Source organism: Rhinolophus hipposideros, assembly GCF_964194185.1.
Source record: "Rhinolophus hipposideros genome assembly, chromosome: 7".
Lineage (NCBI taxonomy): Eukaryota > Metazoa > Chordata > Mammalia > Chiroptera > Rhinolophidae > Rhinolophus > Rhinolophus hipposideros.
The window spans coordinates 26,288,323-26,307,805 of record NC_138053.1 but is presented as its reverse complement, the minus strand read 5'-3'; the positions used below and the strand labels follow the sequence as shown (position 1 = coordinate 26,307,805).

At 35.4% G+C, this 19,483-nt stretch overlaps 1 protein-coding gene across 2 annotated transcripts in view; it reads left to right on the top strand.

Annotated features, from left to right (window-relative positions):
- Positions 1-19,483, top strand: part of MAN2A1 (mannosidase alpha class 2A member 1) — a 166,153-nt gene that overhangs the window by 24,325 nt on the left and 122,345 nt on the right. For both annotated transcript variants that reach the window (XM_081054556.1, XM_081054557.1), the window contains exons 3-4: positions 1,525-1,669; positions 14,960-15,131. In XM_081054556.1, coding sequence (XP_080910682.1) covers positions 1,525-1,669; positions 14,960-15,131 — 317 coding nt within the window. The remainder of the gene's footprint in view (positions 1-1,524; positions 1,670-14,959; positions 15,132-19,483) is intronic.

Below are 19,483 nucleotides of genomic sequence, written 5' to 3'. Positions count from 1 at the left end.
GCCACATGGCTCACAGGCCGGGGATAGCTGGGGGCAGTGGAGCTGGCCAGGCCTTAGGCCTGCAACCTCATCAGCTGTTGTGGGGGCAGGTTCAGATGGGACCAGGATCTTGTGCTTTGAATGGGTATTTATTTCTATGAGGCTCCGCTTTGTTCAGGTTTTAATTAAATACCCTTTAAAGGGGGACACAACTTTTGGGGGGGTTCTAAATCTGGGGTGGACAGAAAGGAGGTGTAGAGCAACTATGGAAGGCAGGCAGAGGGAGGCAGCAGGGACTGCGAGATTCACAGGACCTAAGAAAGAACTGAAAGGAAAGCACAGACTGTGATCGTATCCTCCTGTCCAGTGGTTCCCAAAGATCTGTTCACTTATCCTTGGAGCATTTTATTTTATTTATTAAAGGCATCAATTCTGAACTGATATGTTATGCAAAGTACCGTGTTCCCCGAAAATAAGACCTAGCCGGACAGTCAGCTCTAACGCATCTTGTGGAGCAAAAATTAATATAAGACCGGGTCTTATCTAACATAATATAAGACCGGGTCTTGTCTAACATAATATAAGACCGGGTCTTATCTAACATAATATAAGACCGGGTCTTATATTAATTTTTGCTCCACAAGATGCGTTAGAGCTGATTGCCTGGCTAGGTCTTATTTTCGGGGAAACAAGATACTTTGTATGTACTTTTATGAAAGTTGCCTGATATTTTTAGAAAATCTTTATAACCCACTTATACATTAATTAGGATGTAATTTTTACATAATTTGAATTTTGCCAAAGGGTGGTTGTGTTCTTTGTCACATTTAGCATTGTAGATAGTATGAAGAATAAAAGTTTTTAGGGGTTTTTTTTTGGGGGCGCAATATTTTTTCCTTTGTGTCCAAATAGATTATTATCTAGAAGGAGTACTGCATTAAAAACTTAGAAAATATTTGAACACTTAAAAGCTAAATCTCAATTTTAAAAAAATTCTTCCTTATTTAATCTACTTGACCTTGTTAAGCTTTTATTTTTAGAATAAAAAGTGTATGCTAAATGAAAGAATAGTTATGAATTTTCATTGATTCAGATTTTGAAATATATGAGATTGATTATAAAATAAAGGCAACTCAAATAAAGTAAATAATTTTCAGTACTGTATTTGAAAATGCTAAATATTTGGTCATAATAACATTTTTTTTTACTATTCAATTTCTATTCATTTCTAATCAATTGAATTGGAAGTAACACAGGGGAAGAGGAAGTGAATGAAAGTTTTTATCAGAAGCAGATGGGGGAGGGGATTATTTTTCAGGATAGTTAAGTCACACAGGTAGCATTTCAAGCCTTTGAATGGTGATTAAATCTCTTCTGCTTTAAATTCTTTATTAATGTCTATAGAAGTAGTTTTATCTTGTAAAATATGTACTCAGAGTACATATTTTTATAGTTTTGAGCAAATATTTTTCAACATTAAGTTTAAATTAATAATGGTTATACATTGTTAAACTGACTTTTTTTTTTTGTCTTTTATATTTTTAGATGTTGGATGTTTACAATCTAATTCCTTTTGACAATCCAGATGGTGGAGTTTGGAAGCAAGGATTTGACATTACCTATAAATTTAATGAATGGGACACTAAGCCCCTTCAAGTCTTTGTGGTACCTCATTCCCATAATGACCCAGGTAAAATTTGCACTTCAAAAAACTGGAGGTTCTTAAGACCCTGGAGGCGCAGACTATTTTAATGGTAATTTGGTGGAGCCCATTTCTCAAGTTTTTGAGACATTTCTCTGACTTTTACCAGCATCATATTCCTTTTATATGTCGTTGTCTTTTAAGTTCTCATTTTATCAATTCATGTGCCATTTAAGGACAGTACTTGTGCAGCATAAAATAGTAATAAACACAAGACGGTCTTAGTTTTGGGGGTGAAAAGTTGCATGCATTTAAGGTACTGATCATTCATTTTAGTTGCTTAGTGTAAACTACTACACTAAGTGGGAGAATTATTTCATGTCCATAAACTCTACATTTAAAAAGGAAGAGTGCTCATCTGAAAGTGTGAGTCTTTGAAATGGAGAGTGGTTAAAGCCCTGGTGTCCGACAGACATGGGTGAGTCCCCAACCCTGTTATGTCTAAAATATTAGACAACTCTAGGCAAGTTACTTAATCTGAGAGTGGTAAGTATTTTCCCAGGTAGAATTAGGATGAAGTACTTCAAGGGGTGAAATGTAAAGGCATGGTGAGTGGCCCAAAAGTAACTGCTATCATTATCATTATTGTGATTGTTATTTCAAAAGAATGACTTTTGTTTTTCATTGGGACCAGAGATTTCTCCCCAAGATAAGGGAAAATTACTAAAATTATAATAGGAATTATGTTTCGATGTGTACACTTATTAGTGTGAATCTGCAGGCACAGAGTAAATGCCCAATGAATTTAGTTGCAGGATTCTTTTTTTGGAATTTACTTCCAAAGACTTTTTTTTGAATGACTTACTAATACTTACATTTGGTATTTTTCTCAATTTCATTATTACTGTCAGAGGTACCGCTATTCAGTTAGTACTTTGGAGGATTTTCTTTATTCCCAACATTCATTTCCTACTTATATTCTTTCCCACTAGTTTATTGTCATCCTTTCTTGCTCTTTCAAAGACAGTAAAACTAACAAGTTAGTATATGGACACATGATTTGGTGAAGGTGTGTATGTGTACTCTGTGTGCCTCTTTTGGGTGAGAGGTAGTCAGGGAGATAGAGCTTGGATATTGATTGAATGTTGAAATCTTTGAATTTCCAGAATACTTCGATATTTAGTAAGCACAGAGGTATAAAATACATGAAATCAGTATTGTTTTGGAAATTTGTGATGAGCAGTTACAATATATCTGCTTCTGACTTAGTTTCTCTGTCTTTGTTCTTAATGTCTATATCTTTTTCTACAAATACCTGTTCATTTTATTAACTTTTATATGTTTTGCATCGTTTTCCTCCTTAACCTTAGCCTGCCCCTTCAAATCAAAGCCAGGGATGTCTGGGCATGGTGGAAAGCCTACAGGGCTTTGGAGTCAGACAGAAGGAGGCAGGCATCCTGGCTCTGCTGTATACTGCCCAGGTGTCCTTGGGCATGTGTATTTTTGTATCTGCAAAATGGAGATCAAAGAGGTGGAATAGCATCCTAAGCAGGAGTTAGTTGTGAAGTAAATACAAAAGGTGATGAAAATCGTATCTAATCAAAATAGTGCCAGATTAAATGTATTTGTCTTTAGGGGGTGCGTATGGAAAACACATCTTCGTTTTTATCTTGAGTCATACTCAGTGAGGTGAGGAGCTGAGCTTTCACATATGAGATCTGAGACTGCCTTTAGGACTATAGATATTTTTTCTATAAACTCCTTCACTCTGAAATACTTCCTTGTGGAGTGAAATAGCGGCAGAGCCATTTGTAGTTTTTAAATTATTCCCTCCTCTCTTCTCTGCCAATCATATGTAATTTAATTCTTGTCACTTAATTGGGTGTGTGACGTGACTCCATTGTATACCATTTCTTGTAGGTTCATAAATACACTTCACAGTGTGTCTTACAAGTCCTCATTGGACTCATCTGTCCTCCCTTTTTGATTTTTTTTTTTTGAAGAACTTTATTATCGTTTCCCCTTTTCTGCCGTCCTCAATTTCCACCAATCTCAGTTCTTATTATTCTATAACATGGGCACTTAGCTATAATAATAACATTTGTAGTTTACTAGGAATTGTGCCAAATGTTTTGTAAACACCTACTGCTCCCAATAACCCTTGAAAGTTAGTGCCATTATTCACGATGAGGGTGTTACCAACCTGTCAAGCTTACACAGGTAGTGGCACCAGTGGCACCTCTTAGTTTACCTGGATTTCCCACCTGAGTAAACTATAACAGAATGGCAGAGAACATGTGTCTTTTGTTACACTTTACCCTCATTGTCTAGCCCTATACTTGACATATAGTAATCACTAAATTATATATCAGGCCTTCGTTGGTGTGCTTCCATGCCTCTCCACAGCTTTCTTACCCTATCCACCCCACACACACACACACCAACATGCTTCCACATAGGCACAGATGTAAATATTTGCAGCACTTCTGCTGGGTGGCCTCACTAGAATGTAAGCTCAGTGAGGACTCAAACTTTGTATCATTAACCGCTGGGTGTCTAATGCCTAGGACAGTAACCAGCACACAGTACAGACTCATTTAGTTAAATAAATAATGAATGAAGGAATCGGACTCTGCAGACTCAGATGAAGTATTTGACCTCAGCCATACGTGTTTCTTTAACTCCCTTCCCTTCTTTCCCATCGTCTACTTCTTTCTATTTCTTTAAAAAAATATCTTATTTAAAATGCACTTTGTAATTTTAAATATCAAAACCAGATGATATCACACTCTTCAAGGGCAGGGATTGCCTTTGCCTTTTAGATTTTGTTTGTTTGGTTCCCACTGTAGTTAGTATGTTGTTATGACGAGCGACTGCGAGGCTCACACTCCGTGCTGAGTCTCTTCCTGCAAGTCAGGGGGACTAACCCCTGAGAGGCTCTCAGACCCCCAGGATTTACCTGGCACTGACTGAGGCTTCGTGGTAGCTGTGGTACGAGTGAAGAGCAGAGCACGCAAGATCTTAAATGCCTTTCAATATGCTCTTTACTCAAACATCAATCATCAGCACACCAAACAGTAAACCACACAGAGTAATGCAATAATTGGGTAAAATAGAGGAAGGAACCAGTCCTAAGGTTAATCAGAATCCTGATGGAGCGAGGAAGGGTGGCTGGTCTGGGAGGTCGGTCCAGCAGAGATTCAGTCCCAGCGGAGGAGAGCACAGTGGAGGGTTCTCGGAGCAGAGTGGCAGCGTGGTCACCTCTCAGTGGACTAGCTCTCTGAGCTGCAGAAGTCCTCAGTTCTCTTGCAATTCTGAATGCCTCCCTGACCTCACCTTATCTTTAGTAGCAGACCATCGGGGTGTAGCTGGTTACACCCAATTACCAGGGCAACCAGGTAGCTCCCTGGGCAGTTGTCTGCTAAGTTCTCTGCACATGTCCAGAGTGGAGTTACCCTTGCTCATTCAGTATGCAGTCACTCTTGCTCACACAAAACTCATTCTCACAGCTTCCAGGGGCACTCTATACAGTTGTTCTGTGAGAAGACATCCCTAATAACTGTTCATGACTGCAATAAATGAATCTGTCTGTTGGTATCCTAGCAACTACAGTTGAATCCTTTTGTCTTAGTAAAAGAAATTAATGACCCTTACCCTCAGGCCCTTCTCCACTTGAGAAAAACAGTAATGGTCAGAAGCAAACCTTTCTAAAACTAAAATGATTTTTGCTATCAAGCAAAATTCTACAGAAAAGAATCTGCTGACTTTTCCTAATTTCACTGCTCCTTCACAAAAATAGACTTTTGATAAACTAAATTATTCTGTGAAAAATTGAATCATTCATATCATGAAAAATCACTTTTTCAATGGAGGAAAAGAGATAAGTAAGTGCACATATATTACAGGTCAGATGTGACTCTGTAATGGGATGTCTTTGTGTAATACTCCTAAATGAATGTGCAATTAGACAATGTACTTTCTAAATGAGATTTATAGAGATTGGTTTGCATTTTTTACAGCAACAATTTAAAACAAACTTTAGCTCAGTAGTTTGTTTCATCAATGAAGTTTTGTCTGTTGGAGATAGAAATATTTGAAATAGATTTTTTTTTTAAAAGATTCCTATATTTAGTCCCCTAACTTAAAAGAATTGTGTTGCTGTGTTTTTATATATGTAAATATTTTTCTTTTTGGTCCAAGTTGGTGATATCTCAGAAGAAATATAAATTTCATATTATGTTTGTATTTTAATAAAATTCCTAATTATGTCTTCTTCCAGTCCATAAGGACATGTACCAATTGTTGTACAATGTTTTGTATGGTTTACACGAGTTGAAACAAAATTAGAAAGGAATTGTTTGGTAAATTCTGATAACTTTATACTGTTGCGCTTTTGAAAAGTTTTGAATCATGGACCATGAAATTAAATGTTAGTTGATTGATACATGTTCATGTTGTATTAATAAGCTGATTAAAACACAATTACAGCACCTTTGTATCTATAATCTTAATTCTTTGCTTCTCACTAGTTAAACTGCTAAAATATTTAGTTAATTTTCCTTCAAAGAAATCACAGTGTGTAGAGAGAAGATAAGGTAGACTAAATGGAAAGTTGGACAGCATATTGTTAGTTAAGCAATTTATAAAATGAATATTGGAAAATAATCCCCCATGTGGTATGACTCCAAAATACAAAGAGGATCTAGGTAGTTCCAGGAGTCACTCTGCAAAATAATTTTCTTATATGCATGGGCAGTTCCTTTGCAGACATTTTATTGACTCAACTGAGTGACTAGGATGTTTTGGCTTTTTTTTTTTAATTAAGAAAAGAGATTTTAGCATTTAGTATTATATGGCAGTTTGAAATGAATTTTTATGTCCTTATTCTTAAAAAGTTTGTGAAGAACAAAAACATCTGAGGAAATCACAGTGTAATGTTATTTTAAGGTTTTTCTGTTCAAATATTGTTAAGTACTGTCAGCAGAAAACAGTTCTGGTTAGCCATAATTGGAGAGGGCCCACTTAGGTGAGAGGCAGTGGACACGTCGCACTCTGGCACCTGCCGAGTGAAATGAGATCGTCGGGAGAGGTTTGTATTTGGGCACAGTTTGGGGAGTACTTTGTTCTGTTTAGTTAATGTGGATTAAGTGAGTTCTTTGGTTTTGGCTACTGTGACAGGAAATTTGAGTTTCTGGGGAGCTAAGATAGTATAAGGAAGAACTGAGAACTAGCATTCGTTGACTGTTCTGCGTCAGGGAAATGTTTGATATGTGTTACTTCATGTCATCCATTTTGCAATCCTGAAAAGTGGTAAATTAAACCCCTTTGACCATATGAGGGCAGTGAGGCTAAGGTAGGTATATTAATTTTTTCTGTTCAAAGTCAGTTAGTTCTACATTGACAGTGGATGGTGAATTGCAGCTCAGATTTGCCTGATTCTGAGATCCATGTGCTTTCCGTTTACCATACTGACGCTTAAGATACTTTGTTTAGTTTAAGTGATTCTATTTCTTCTTGCTTTATGGGCATTGGCTAATTCAGCACATTTTTTTCTGAACTTTGGGTTGTTAATAGGGTTGCCAGATTGACCTGAAAAAAGGAAAAATAGTCTTCTTAGTTAAGTTTGAAATTCCGATAAACAGTGAAAAGTTTTTAGTATATGATTTTGACAATTAAGTTTGCAAACTCATCCTAGAAAAAGTGCTACGTACCTCATTGCTGAATATCACTACAGTCACCTTTGAAGTAACCCCCTTGGGAAGGTATGCACCAATGCCAACGCCTAGTCCACCCTTCAAAGGAGTTTTGGAACTCTTTCTGGGATGGCCATCAGCGCTGTCATCATATTACCCTTGATGTCCTATGTCATCAAAATGTCTTTCGTTCAATATTGGCTTTATTTTTGGGTAAAGAAAGAAGTCATTGGGGGCCAGATCAGGTGAGTAGGGAGGGTGTTCCAATACAGTTATTTGTTTACTGGCTAAAAGTTCCCTCCCAGACAGTGCTGTGTGAGCTGGTGCATTGTCGTGATGCAGGAGCCATGAATTGTTTGCTAAAAGTTCAGGTCATCTAACTTTTTCACGCAGCCTTTTCAGCACTTCCAAATAGTAAACTTGGTTAACAGTCCAGCTGGTACAAATACATAATGAATAATCCCTCTGATATAGAAAAAGTTTAGCAACAGCATTGCAACAAGTTCACAAACTTGTCAGACCTTCTATATGTGTGTACCAAATATCATATGGACCCTACTTATACTAAACATTTATTCGTTATTTATCTGAAATTCAGATTTAACTAGCATTCTGTATTTTATCTGACAATCTTAATTAAGAAAATGGTGGCATTTAAGATAAATATTTACATGGCTTTTTAGAATTGTCTTTTTAGAAGATCTTTAGAATTGGTGTAATGAGGTTGTTTTTAGAGGGAAAAAATCTGTTTGGGCTCTGAATGGGCTGCATCCCTTTCAAGCACATATATCAAGTGTCACCCAAGAGATGTATGTGATCATTAAACATCTCTCAATTCTCCTATTTAAGTTACTTTTGTCTATGTTTCAAGCCTGGGTCCTTCAAAACTCACCATACCCTGGTTATACAAATACTTGCTAGTACTCATGGGAATTTACTATGTTCCAGGCACTTAACATATTTTAAATCCACTACTGCTCTCAGCAACTTTATGACAAAAGGACTATTATTACCCTCATTTCATAGATGAGAAAACTGAGGCAGAAGAGAGGATAAGAAATGTGTCTGTGGAAGGGCTGGGTTTGAACCCAAGCCATCTGGTTCTGGAATCAGGACTTGTAACCTTTATTTAATGTTATACTTCTGAAATCAGAGGCAAAGCTTCTAGGAAGAGAGTCTTTCAGGTATTTCTAAGATATATGTCATCCATGTTACATTATTAATCATATAAAACATTAACTATTGTGCAAAAGTAGACACCTCACTGCACTCTTTCCTGTCCCTTTTTTCTTCTGGTTTATTCCTATTGAAATGAATATTTCTGTCCTTAAATACTACATTAGTACATGACATGGTGAGTGGTTTTCCTGATTGCTACATGTTTTACAATTGGAAAGTGGTTTTGAAGCAGTATTTTCCAGCTTTTAAAATAGTTTCTTCCAGAAGCTTTGAGAATTTGCCCAGTATTTGCCTGATCGTAAGTCTAAGTAGCTTCCTCATATATCCTAAGAGTAACTCCTCAAAGGAAATCAGTTTTTCTTTTACTTCCAATGATGTCATTTTTCATGATTATAGACACTTTTTATGATTTCAGACAACCATGCTCTGTTTGGGGAAGACTTAGTAGTCCTGAAGTGTCCTTATTAGGTGTGAGTAGATGCTGTTGGTTGGAATCCTTAACACGGAGGAAAGTAACTTGAGCACAGATTTAGAAATTATTTTGGAGGTTGAGCTCACAATTGCAGATATCAAGTATCAAGGTCAGCAGGTCTTTTAAAGGGTATTTAGCAAAGCAATACAGAAAGGGGTCACAATTGGACATCATACGTATACAGCTACAGGATGAACAAAACCCCAGCTGTTCTAACAGCAGTGCACATAGGTTCTTGTGGTGTGGGATAGAATTTCCAGGGACAGCATCTTACCTGGGTACAAAAAGTGCTGTCTCTCCAACAACTTAATGGAAGTGAAGCTGATATGCTTTAAAAACTGTTAGGTGACACTGAAGCACCTGGGGAAAAGGTTAAGTTATTTTGGAAACCTGAGTTCAACATCATTTAGGAATCAGCAAGTTTATAGGTTTCCAAAGACTTACGGGTCTTTGGAAACCCTGAGCTTCATCCTGGTCTCTCCCACTACTCTCTCTTGGGAACCTGAGTGAGTTTCTCAGTTCTCTTCATTTTGCTTCCTTGGCCTCTCATTTTCCTGTCTGTTTTCACTGTAGTCCATTAACCATTTTTTAGCAGGATGATTGTTGTGGACTCATTTCCTGTTTCTCTTCTATGTTACTTTTTTATCCTGTCCTCTACATTCACAGAACGGTTAATTTTGAAAGCACACATCAGGAAACCTTAACTTTCTTCTGCCTAAGTTTTCGGTGAGAAACCGAAATAGTTTAGAAGGTTTTCAGTGATCTCACTCCCACTGGTAGTTTAATTTCTCGACATATTCGCACCATGTAAGCTCTAATGCAGCCATACTCAGTTTCCTTCTGCTTTCTGAACTTGATGTGTGTCGTCATGGCTTAGTCTTTTCCATATGCTCTGACCTCAGTTTGGAACTACTACATCCAGATGATGACTAATCTAAGAATCTCCCTTCTTTCATTCTGGTAGGAATTTACTTTATTCCCACAGCATTTTGTTCATATTTTCACTACAGAATCTGTTTTCATTTAGCTTAGCTTTACTGCTTCGCTCTTATTAGATGCTTGGTTTGTGTTTGACCGAATAAACCAGAACAGAATATTAATTAAAGTTCTTTCACAGTTTATTAGTGGGGGCAAAGCAAGCTTAATTTATAAGAGAAATATTGGAATTAAAATTAATCAGCAGCATATGTGAGTTATAGTGATACCAATTAAGATTGTCTGTGACCCCTTCAGTGTAAACCTGGATGTTGGCAGTTGAATATTGAAAGATTTGACAAGTGAGGGAAGAAACTTGCTGATAGAGAATAACTTAGTTACTAAAATAAAGGAACTTTCTTTTTTAATGAGACCTGTTAGTAGTTATTTTTAAATTTGAGAATATTATATTAAAATAGAAATAACTGGAAGCTTAAGTTGCTTTTTTTAAATATTTATTTTCTGGATATAATTATTTTTGACTCAAAATCTTTTTATGGTTTCTTAACAGTTGGTACCTATTTAACTTTTGAGTGGAATAAATGTACTCATTAAAAAATCATTATTGTAGCAGTTAAAACCAAAATGGTGTGACAGTGATTTAAGGGCCATGCCTTTTTTGAGATGTGTGTTTTTAAATCATTTTAGAGCTGACTGAGCCTTTTAAAATATTAAATAGAAACTTAAAGCTATTGGTCAAAGATTATTAGGTTAGCATCAGAAAAGACAATGAACATATTAGAAGTAGTAGTATGTGATATCTTTAACCTTTGGTTCCTTCTCTAGTTGAAGTAAAAAATTTGCATTTATATTCCACATAACTTTTCTTCAATCCTTTGGACCATGCATCATCATTCATCGATCACGTACTTGTTGAACTCTTGCTGTTGTAGGCTTCATAGCAGGTGTTAGATTCATGAGGACTGATTGGTTTGAAGTTTGGGCTGTCACATGCATCCAGGACTGCTTCTAAAATTTACAGGACCTGGGGCAAAAATGCCTGGAGGCCCTCAGACCCTATGTCTAAACATTTAAAAGTTATAAATCAAACTAATACATTGCTAAACGGAATAGGTCCTTTTCACCTGCCTTGAGCTCAGTCATCTGGAAGGCCAAGTGTAGATTTAGATTGCTGGGGCTGCATTTCCCGCTGGAATGTGGTGGTGCATGGGGAGAGTCAGCCTCCAGGACAGCCCAATCCCTCCTCTCAGATCTGGCCCTGTCCTAAACCAGGGCCTCTTTGCAGACACCCTAACCCTCTTTCCACACCCCTGCAAACGGCTTCTCCTTGGCCACTACTCAGGCTAGAGAGGTTACCACCTGCAAGGTTAACTGCCCTGACAGCGAAGGGCTTCTAGAAGGCCCCGGAAGGCTCTAGAAGCCGGCTTGAGACTACACATAGATTTCTGGGCCCTGGTACTCAGAAGGGCAGAGCAGAGTGGGCAAGTTTTTTGCCTGTGGATTTATCATGTGGAAAAGGAATGTGGTCAGAGGAAGAATGGGGAGATCCCCTTAGAGTCCAGGGCTCAGGGTGAGGCACTCTTGCCTAGGTCCTAAGGGTGATACTGTGTATGCCCCACGAACCATATAAAACTAAGCATTCCTTGAGAAGATGAGATCTCCACAATGCCTGTAGACTTTGAAGGTAAATCAGGAGTCTATTGTGGTTTTGCAGTGAACAACTACTATTTGCTTAATTGTTCATGCACATTAAAAATAAGCAATAGAGTTTTTGACTTTATTAGTTTTATATTTTAGGACTTAAATATTTTATGATAAAATAATGATATCAAATTTGGAATTATGCCTTCTTTATAGAACTAATTATGTGCTCATTGCTTTAAATATTTCCTCACTTATTTAAAAAAGTGATTAACCGTTTTATGGGTGATAGTGTTGTTAGAGTGAAAAAGAATAAATGCAAAGGGATTCTGAATGCTCTTCCAGCCTTGGTTCAATTTCCAAGTGTATTCAAGGGAAAGAAAAAAGCTGTGAAGAAGTGACCACTTAAGTAATTAAACCAGTTTGCAACTCGGTGTCCTAAGATTATTAAATTTAGAGGTAGGAATATAATTTTATGTCACAAAAATTTATCCCCTACAACTTTCTATAAAATACTATCTTTCTGATTTGTCTCATGTTAATATACAATTGTAGTTTTATAGTAATTTAGGAAAAGAAAGAGCCAATTCACTGTAAAAGGGAATACTTGATTACTCTATTGTATACGAGCAATAAAAGCTAATTTACTGTTATATTACTCAGTATTGAAAGCTGCAAGAGGCTATTTTTCAGTTCATTCTTCATTAATTGTGTTATAGTGTTGTGATATTAAGTCTCTATTATAGATGAGTTTTATGGAAGGCTTTTAAGTGGACATCTCTGAGCTTGTATTTTTGGTGGACTTAAATCTCTCTGATATGTTTTCCGCATGATTGTTGAGGGGCGAGTGAAGTGTTGAAGGCAAAATAGATTAAACAGTCACTGTGATTCCTTTATGAAAACTCCTGTGATATTCTTTGAAATGATCTTAGTTCATAAAAAAGTATGCCTAATGAAAATAAGTAATTGAACTTGAAAAAAAAAGACGTTTTACTTAGAAATCTTCATGAAAACTATTTTTTCTCAATTTGTCTTTTATGCTACACTTCTAGAGCTTTGTTACTAGATTAATTTTGGAGACATGCCACTGTTCATAGTTCTTTTCTTTAATTGAATTAATAACCAAATAACTAGGGATTAGTTTTGACCTTTGTTAAAATTTAGGTTAATGGCATATGGGATGTTTAAAAAAAATAATTCTAATAGAAACCAGTTACGTAATTTACATGGTCCTTACTGTAATGTTATGTAGTAGTATCATATAGAGAAATAGATGGTACTTACATATATTTGACTTTGGCTCATTCTTGCAATATGGGGGTAGATGTATATTAAATTAAATATTATAATAGTATTTGGTAAAATAAATTCTCCCCACATTGCGATCTTTATTTTTTGAATGGTAATAACACTTATTTTTTTCTAGCGCTGTATTAGTTTGCTTGGCCTGCCATTAACAGAGTACTACAGACCGGATGGCTTACAATAGAAATGTATTGCCTCAGTTCTGGAGGCTGGGAAATCCAACATCATGTTGTTAGCAATGCTGGTTTCTTCTGAGGGCCTCTCCTCTTGGTTCCCAGATGGCCTTCTCGCAGTTTAGTGTCTTCACATGATCCTCTGTGTGTGTCTGTGTCCGAATCGCCTCTTCTTATAAGGACATATTGGAGTACGGTCCACTCACAATCACCTCATTTGACCTATTTACCTCTTTAAAGGCTGTACATCCAAATACAGTCATATTTTGAGTGTTAGGACTTCAACATATGAATTTCAAAGGGATACAATTCAGCCCATAACAAGGGCATAGAATGAATTGCGCAAACTTTAATTTTGGGTAACTGACATGTTATAGGTGTGATGCAGTTTATTTAAATGTTTTAAATAAATCGTATACTTTTCAAAATCAGATTTTGAATGTAGAGACGGGGAAGTAGTGATTAAAAACTTATGATGATAATTATAATAATAATAGCAGCTAATGTTTATCAAGTGCTATATTATATCCCAGGCTCATGTCTGAGCACTTCTGAGATATCTGAGTTTTTTTTTTTATCAGGTACAGGCTTTCAATTTAAACATGGAAAAGTTGAATTATCCAGATGGCATTATTTAGTGAAAAACCAGCTTAAAATTGCCCTAGATCAAGAAAGTCTTATAAAGAATATTTTACATCGTATTCCTATTTGGCTCCTAACTTCACTTTGTAGGTGCTCAGTAAATAAGTGTAGAATGAATTAATAGATTTCAGTTAAAGCAAAAGGGAGAAATATAGTCATATTGGCAGTACCTTTTTCAGAAGCTTATATTTGCATTATCAAAATAGTTGTACTGTCTTCTCTGCTTTAGCAGGTTTTTATTATTTTTGCCAGCAAATACAGTATATGTTAGATATTAACTTAATCATAGACAAAAGAATAGCCCATTGGAGCCCTTATATTTTGCTTTCCCACTTGTTTGAGGCTTGGAAACAGTAGAGTAGTAGTTCAGCCTGGATATATAGACACCCCCTTCCTGTAAGATTTCATAGTTAAGAGATTCTCTAGAGGGTCCACTTTGTCAGGAGGTGGCTTTGGTGGCTCTGTACATTTTGCCTTGGTCACTCATTTGTGTTCCTTTAGTACTCTGCCAGATGGGGCTATGTTGGGACCTATAGGTCTTGTTTAAAATGTTTCCTGATACTCAAATTGTAAATGTCTTTAGATAAAATTTCCAAGATATTTGAGAAGTAGTAAGAAAAGTCAGAGAACTAAGTTCTCTGCAGTTCTCTTTTGAGAAAACTTTACATATATGTGTACACATTTGTTGTTTGATTAGTGTCAATTTGTTCTACCAAAAAATGGAATAATGAACAGCCGTGGGAACTAATGCCTATTTTTGGCAGAATTCTACTTTGCAGTATTCATGATAGGATTGTAAATACCTTACTGCTCTGCTGCTGGCTTTTATTCAGATACAGTTTGTACTTGTGATTTTGTTTCTTAGTGTAACATCTAATGGGTGGAAATTTTAGATGTGGCCTGAGAGGATAAAAAGTTCATCCCATATTATGAGAACAGTAATATCAACTTATTAACACTATTCAGATTTTTAAAATAAGAAATTCCCTTAAACTAGACATAAATTATAAATAATTGGAAACTATAATTGTTAAGTATAAACAAATGCTTTTGGGCCTTAAGTCATTTTTCACATTTCTATCTGAACTTGTGCAGTTTTCAGAGTATTTTCATCATTTCATTTTTAATGACTATTTCTGTCTCATGTTCATTCAAATGTAATTTCATTAATTGAAAACAGTTAAATTATTGTGTATGTCTTTATATGACTGAAATATCTAAGAGTATCCAAAGGAAATCAATGCACTATGACTGAGTTGAAATCAGACCTTTGTGGTATATTTGTGTCTTGATGTAGGTTGGTTGAAGACTTTCGATGACTACTTTAGAGAGAAGACTCAGTATATTTTTAATAACATGGTCATCAAGCTGAAAGAAGACTCGCGGAGGAAATTTATGTGGTCTGAGATCTCCTACCTTTCAAAGTGGTGGGATACTATAGATACACAGAAGAAAGATGCTGTTAAAAGGTTTGTTTTGAAACTGCTTTTTTAAAGTTTGATAATTTTAAACATTGATTATATAGTAACATAAGTGTTGAATTTTTAGAAGGTACAAATTCTTAGCTTTGTATCTGAAACTTAAAATATTTCTTCACGTCCTTTTTCCCCAGATTCTGGTTCATTTCTGAAAAAGTGACTTGAAACCTTTCCATTGAAATCCTTATGTTCCAGCTTTGTCCTAGAAATGGAATTACTAGGTCAAAGGGGCTTAATATTTTAAAGGTTTTTTGAAGTGTATAATCGAAGTGACCCCCAGAAAGGTTGTTTTAGTGTATTCTTCAGTCTTCCATATAGAAATTGACCAATTTCTCTGCCTATTGACCAATAATATAATTTTTTTTCTAAAACCTTGACCAATTTGATGGTTGAAAAATACAATTTTAATTTGCATTTTTGATAAGTGACAATATTGCGTATTTTCTCATATATAGGCAAAGTTTTTATGAGTTGCTTGATTATGTAATTTTTCATACTGATTTGTAATTATATTTACACACATACGTATATATTATCACTTATTTTGCCTCAGGTGTTTATTGTCTTTTTAATTCTTAGTGCTTAATATGCCGACTTTTAACATATTTCTGTAGTCAAATTAATTTAATCTGTTTTGATATTGACTTTGCCTGTTGTATTTTAAAAGGTCTTCCCTAATCTAGGGATCAGTTTATAGTTTTTTTTCCCATAGTTTCATTTTTTACCACTCACTTTTTAAAAGCCTGAAATTTATTTATTTATTTATTTATTTATTTATTTATTTATTTATTTATTTTTAATTTATTGGGGTGACAATTGTTAGTAAAATTACATAGATTTCAGGTGTATAATTCTGTATTACATCATCTATAAATCCCATTGTGTGTTCTTCACCACCCAGAGTCAGTTCTTCTTCCATCACCATATATTTGATCCCCCTTACCCTCATCTCCCACCCCCCACCCCCTCTGGTAAACACTAAACTATTGTCTGTGTCTGAGTTTTTGTTTCTCATTTGTTTGTCTTGTTCTTTTGTTGTTTTTGGTTTATATACCACATGTCAGTGAAATCATATGGTTCTCTGCTTTTTCTGTCTGACTTATTTCACTTATCATTATACTCTCAAGATCCATCCATGTTGTCACAAATGTTCATATATCATCTTTTCTTAGCGCCAAATAGTATTCCATTGTGTATATATACCATAACTTCTTTATCCATTCATCTATCGAAGGACATTTTGGTTATTTCCATGTCTTGGCCACCATAAACAAAGCTGCAATGACCATTGGAGCACACGTGTCTTTATGTGTGAATGTTTTCAGATTTTTTGAGTAGATACCCAGGAGAGGAATTGCTGGGTCATATGGTAATTCTATTCGTAGTTTTTTGAGGAACCTCCACACTGCCTTCCATAACGGCTGCACCAGTCTGGGTTCCCACCAACAGTGTATGAGGGTTCCTTTTTCTCCACAGCCTCTCCAACACTTGTTACTATTTGTCTTGTTGGTAGCCATTCTGACTGGGGTGAGGTGATATCTCATTGTGGTGTTTATTTGCATTTCTCTGACGATTAGTAATGTTGAGCATTTTTTCATATGTCTATTTGCCATTTGTATGTCCTCTTTGGAGAAATGTCTCTTCAGGTCCTTTGCCCATTTTTCAATTGGGTTGTTTGTTTTTTTGTTGTTGAGTTTCATTAGTTCCTTGTATATTTTGGATATTAGCCCCTTATCGGAGGCACTGTTCGCAAAAATCTCCCATTCAGTTGGTTGCCTCTTTATTTTGTAGATGGTTTATTTTGCTGTGCAGAAGGTTTTAAGTTTCATAAAGTCCCATTCATTTAGTTCAGCTTTTACTTCCCTTGCCTTTGGAGTCAAAAATTCATAAAATGCTCTGAAATTTATTTTTTTAATGTGGTATGATGAGAGGTTCTGTTCATCATATTTCCCTCTCCTCTGCTCCCTGGAGTTTAAGGATTATCTTAGCATGCATTGCTTTCTTTTATTTATTTAATGTCACTTATACAGCACTACTACGTTTTAAGTACTTTACAAATGGTAACTGATAATCCTCACAACAGTTCTGTCATTCAGGGCCACCCAGCTGGGACGTGCTGCACTGATATGCTATCCAGCCCAGCCTGTCCAACCCTATGGGCTGTTCTTTTTCATGCTGTGCTACTTCCCTAAGATTTATATAGTCCATCCTTTCTACTGGCTGGGAGTGCTGTCTTTATTGTATTTAAATATGTATTGATTTTTGGAATTTCTGACCTCTTTCATGGACTTTTCTATTTGACTAATTGTTGCGGCTCTATGATATGTTTCATTAACTGACAGTTTAATTCTCCCCTTGTCTTTCTTTATTGAAAAATTCTTTTAATGAGTGGCCACTTAATTTTCTCAAAGCACTTTAGAATTCATTTGTTAAATTCTTCCTACCCTATTAAAAATTGAATTTTGATAGAAATTGACATAAACATTTAAAGGTAATTTCGGAAAAATTGGTTTTCCATCATTAGTCATTGAAGCTTCCCCCCCCCCCCCCCATAGCACACTTAAAATGCTTGCTTATAAGACTGGCCAGGAAGCTGCCATACTGGAGGCTGTAGGCTTTGGAGGTACTTGAATGAACCAAGAGTAACTACCCCACTGAAAGGGTTAGCCACTCTTGCATTCCAGCCACATGTGGCCACTGGAATAAGTATTGTTAGGAAATCCCTCCAATTACTCAAGAAAAGCTGGAATTCCAAAATGTTATGTAAAATATCTTGACTTTTTAAATTGAAACGGTAGCAGCTTATTTCTCTTATTGAGAGAGAGAGAGAGAGAGCGAGAGAGAGAGAGAGAGAGAGAGAGAGAGAGAGAGAGAGAGAGAGAGAGAGAGAGAATGGAATCCTTAGTTTAAATCGCGGTATCTACTAGTTTGCCAACTGTTCTGTAAAATCCTGTGGAACTGGTGTTTGTTTTATAGGTAATTCTTTGACTAATTTTAAGATTAAAATTTTTTTGGTCCCTCTATGTCTTACATTAATCCTTGAGTACAAATAATACTTCATATTTTCTTAAATTAGAATTTTATAGAGTTTTACTCACACTGTTTAGATTGTAAGATTTTAACATATCTGTATTTTCTTTCCTTTCTTATTACTTTTGAGAATCTCATTTTTTTTCTTCATCTTGATTAGATTGACTAAAGCTTTTGTTTTTTGTTGTTGTTGTTGGATTTTGTACCCCCGTTTTGTACCCCCAAAGAACTATTATTTTACCAGTTTTTACTCTTGACCTTTCTTATTTTATATTTAATTCCTTCCATCTGCTTTTACTAATGCTAAATGAGCCAGCTCATTTATTTTAATAAGAAACTTGCCTGTTTGCCTTTTAGCACTACTCTAACTAGCTTTCACATTTTTATGTTATTTTTTTATTATTGTATTTTTGTCTTAAGTTTTCTATAGCCATTTAATATTTTCTCTTTGACTTGGGTATGTTAGGAAAATACTTTTTAATTTCCAAGTGCAGTTTTTTTTCCCAATTATAATTTAGCTGTTAATAACTAGTATTCATATCTTATGGTCAGAGAGTATGGACTAGACAATTTTTATTCTTTTTGTTTGCATTTATCTGATCAATGGCTGCTTTTTTTACTTTAAAGGCGTTCCATTTTGAGTGGTAGTTCAGATGGCTGGGCACTGGAGCCAGGCTGCTCGGGTTGAAATCCTGACAAACTCCCATCTATTGTGTGACTTTGGGGAAGTTATCCTCTCCCTCATTTTCTTCATTTGTCAAGTGGGGTTAACACTGGAACTTATTTTATTTGCTTTTTATGAGGATTGAACAAATACAAATAATGTGCTTATTATTAATACAATGCCTCTAATATTTTAAGTCTTTATGCACATTAGCAACTTTTATTATTTTAACTTTTATTTTCCACCTTGTGTATTTCTCTTGGACACTGACTATAGTTTTTAGTTCTAAAATCATCCTGAGAGTCTTCATCTTTTAATAGAAGAATTTAACTGTAAAATTTATGGTTTCTCTCTTTAAAAAGCTTTCTTATGTAATATGTCAATGAAAGTAACCTTTTTTCCCCATTCTGCTCAGACGTTTTCAGGAGTTTTTAAATTTTATCCATAGAATTCTAAATTTTCACCAGGTATGTAGATATTAAATTTTCCATTCACCAATTCAAACATTACTCCAGATTATGTTTTCTGCTCATGCTAATTAATTACTGTTTTTATTTTATTTGTTTTAGAATTCAATTATCTAGTCATTGAGTCTTTAGTTTCTTTTCTGCATATGTATTTTTATTTTATTTTATATTATTTTATTTTA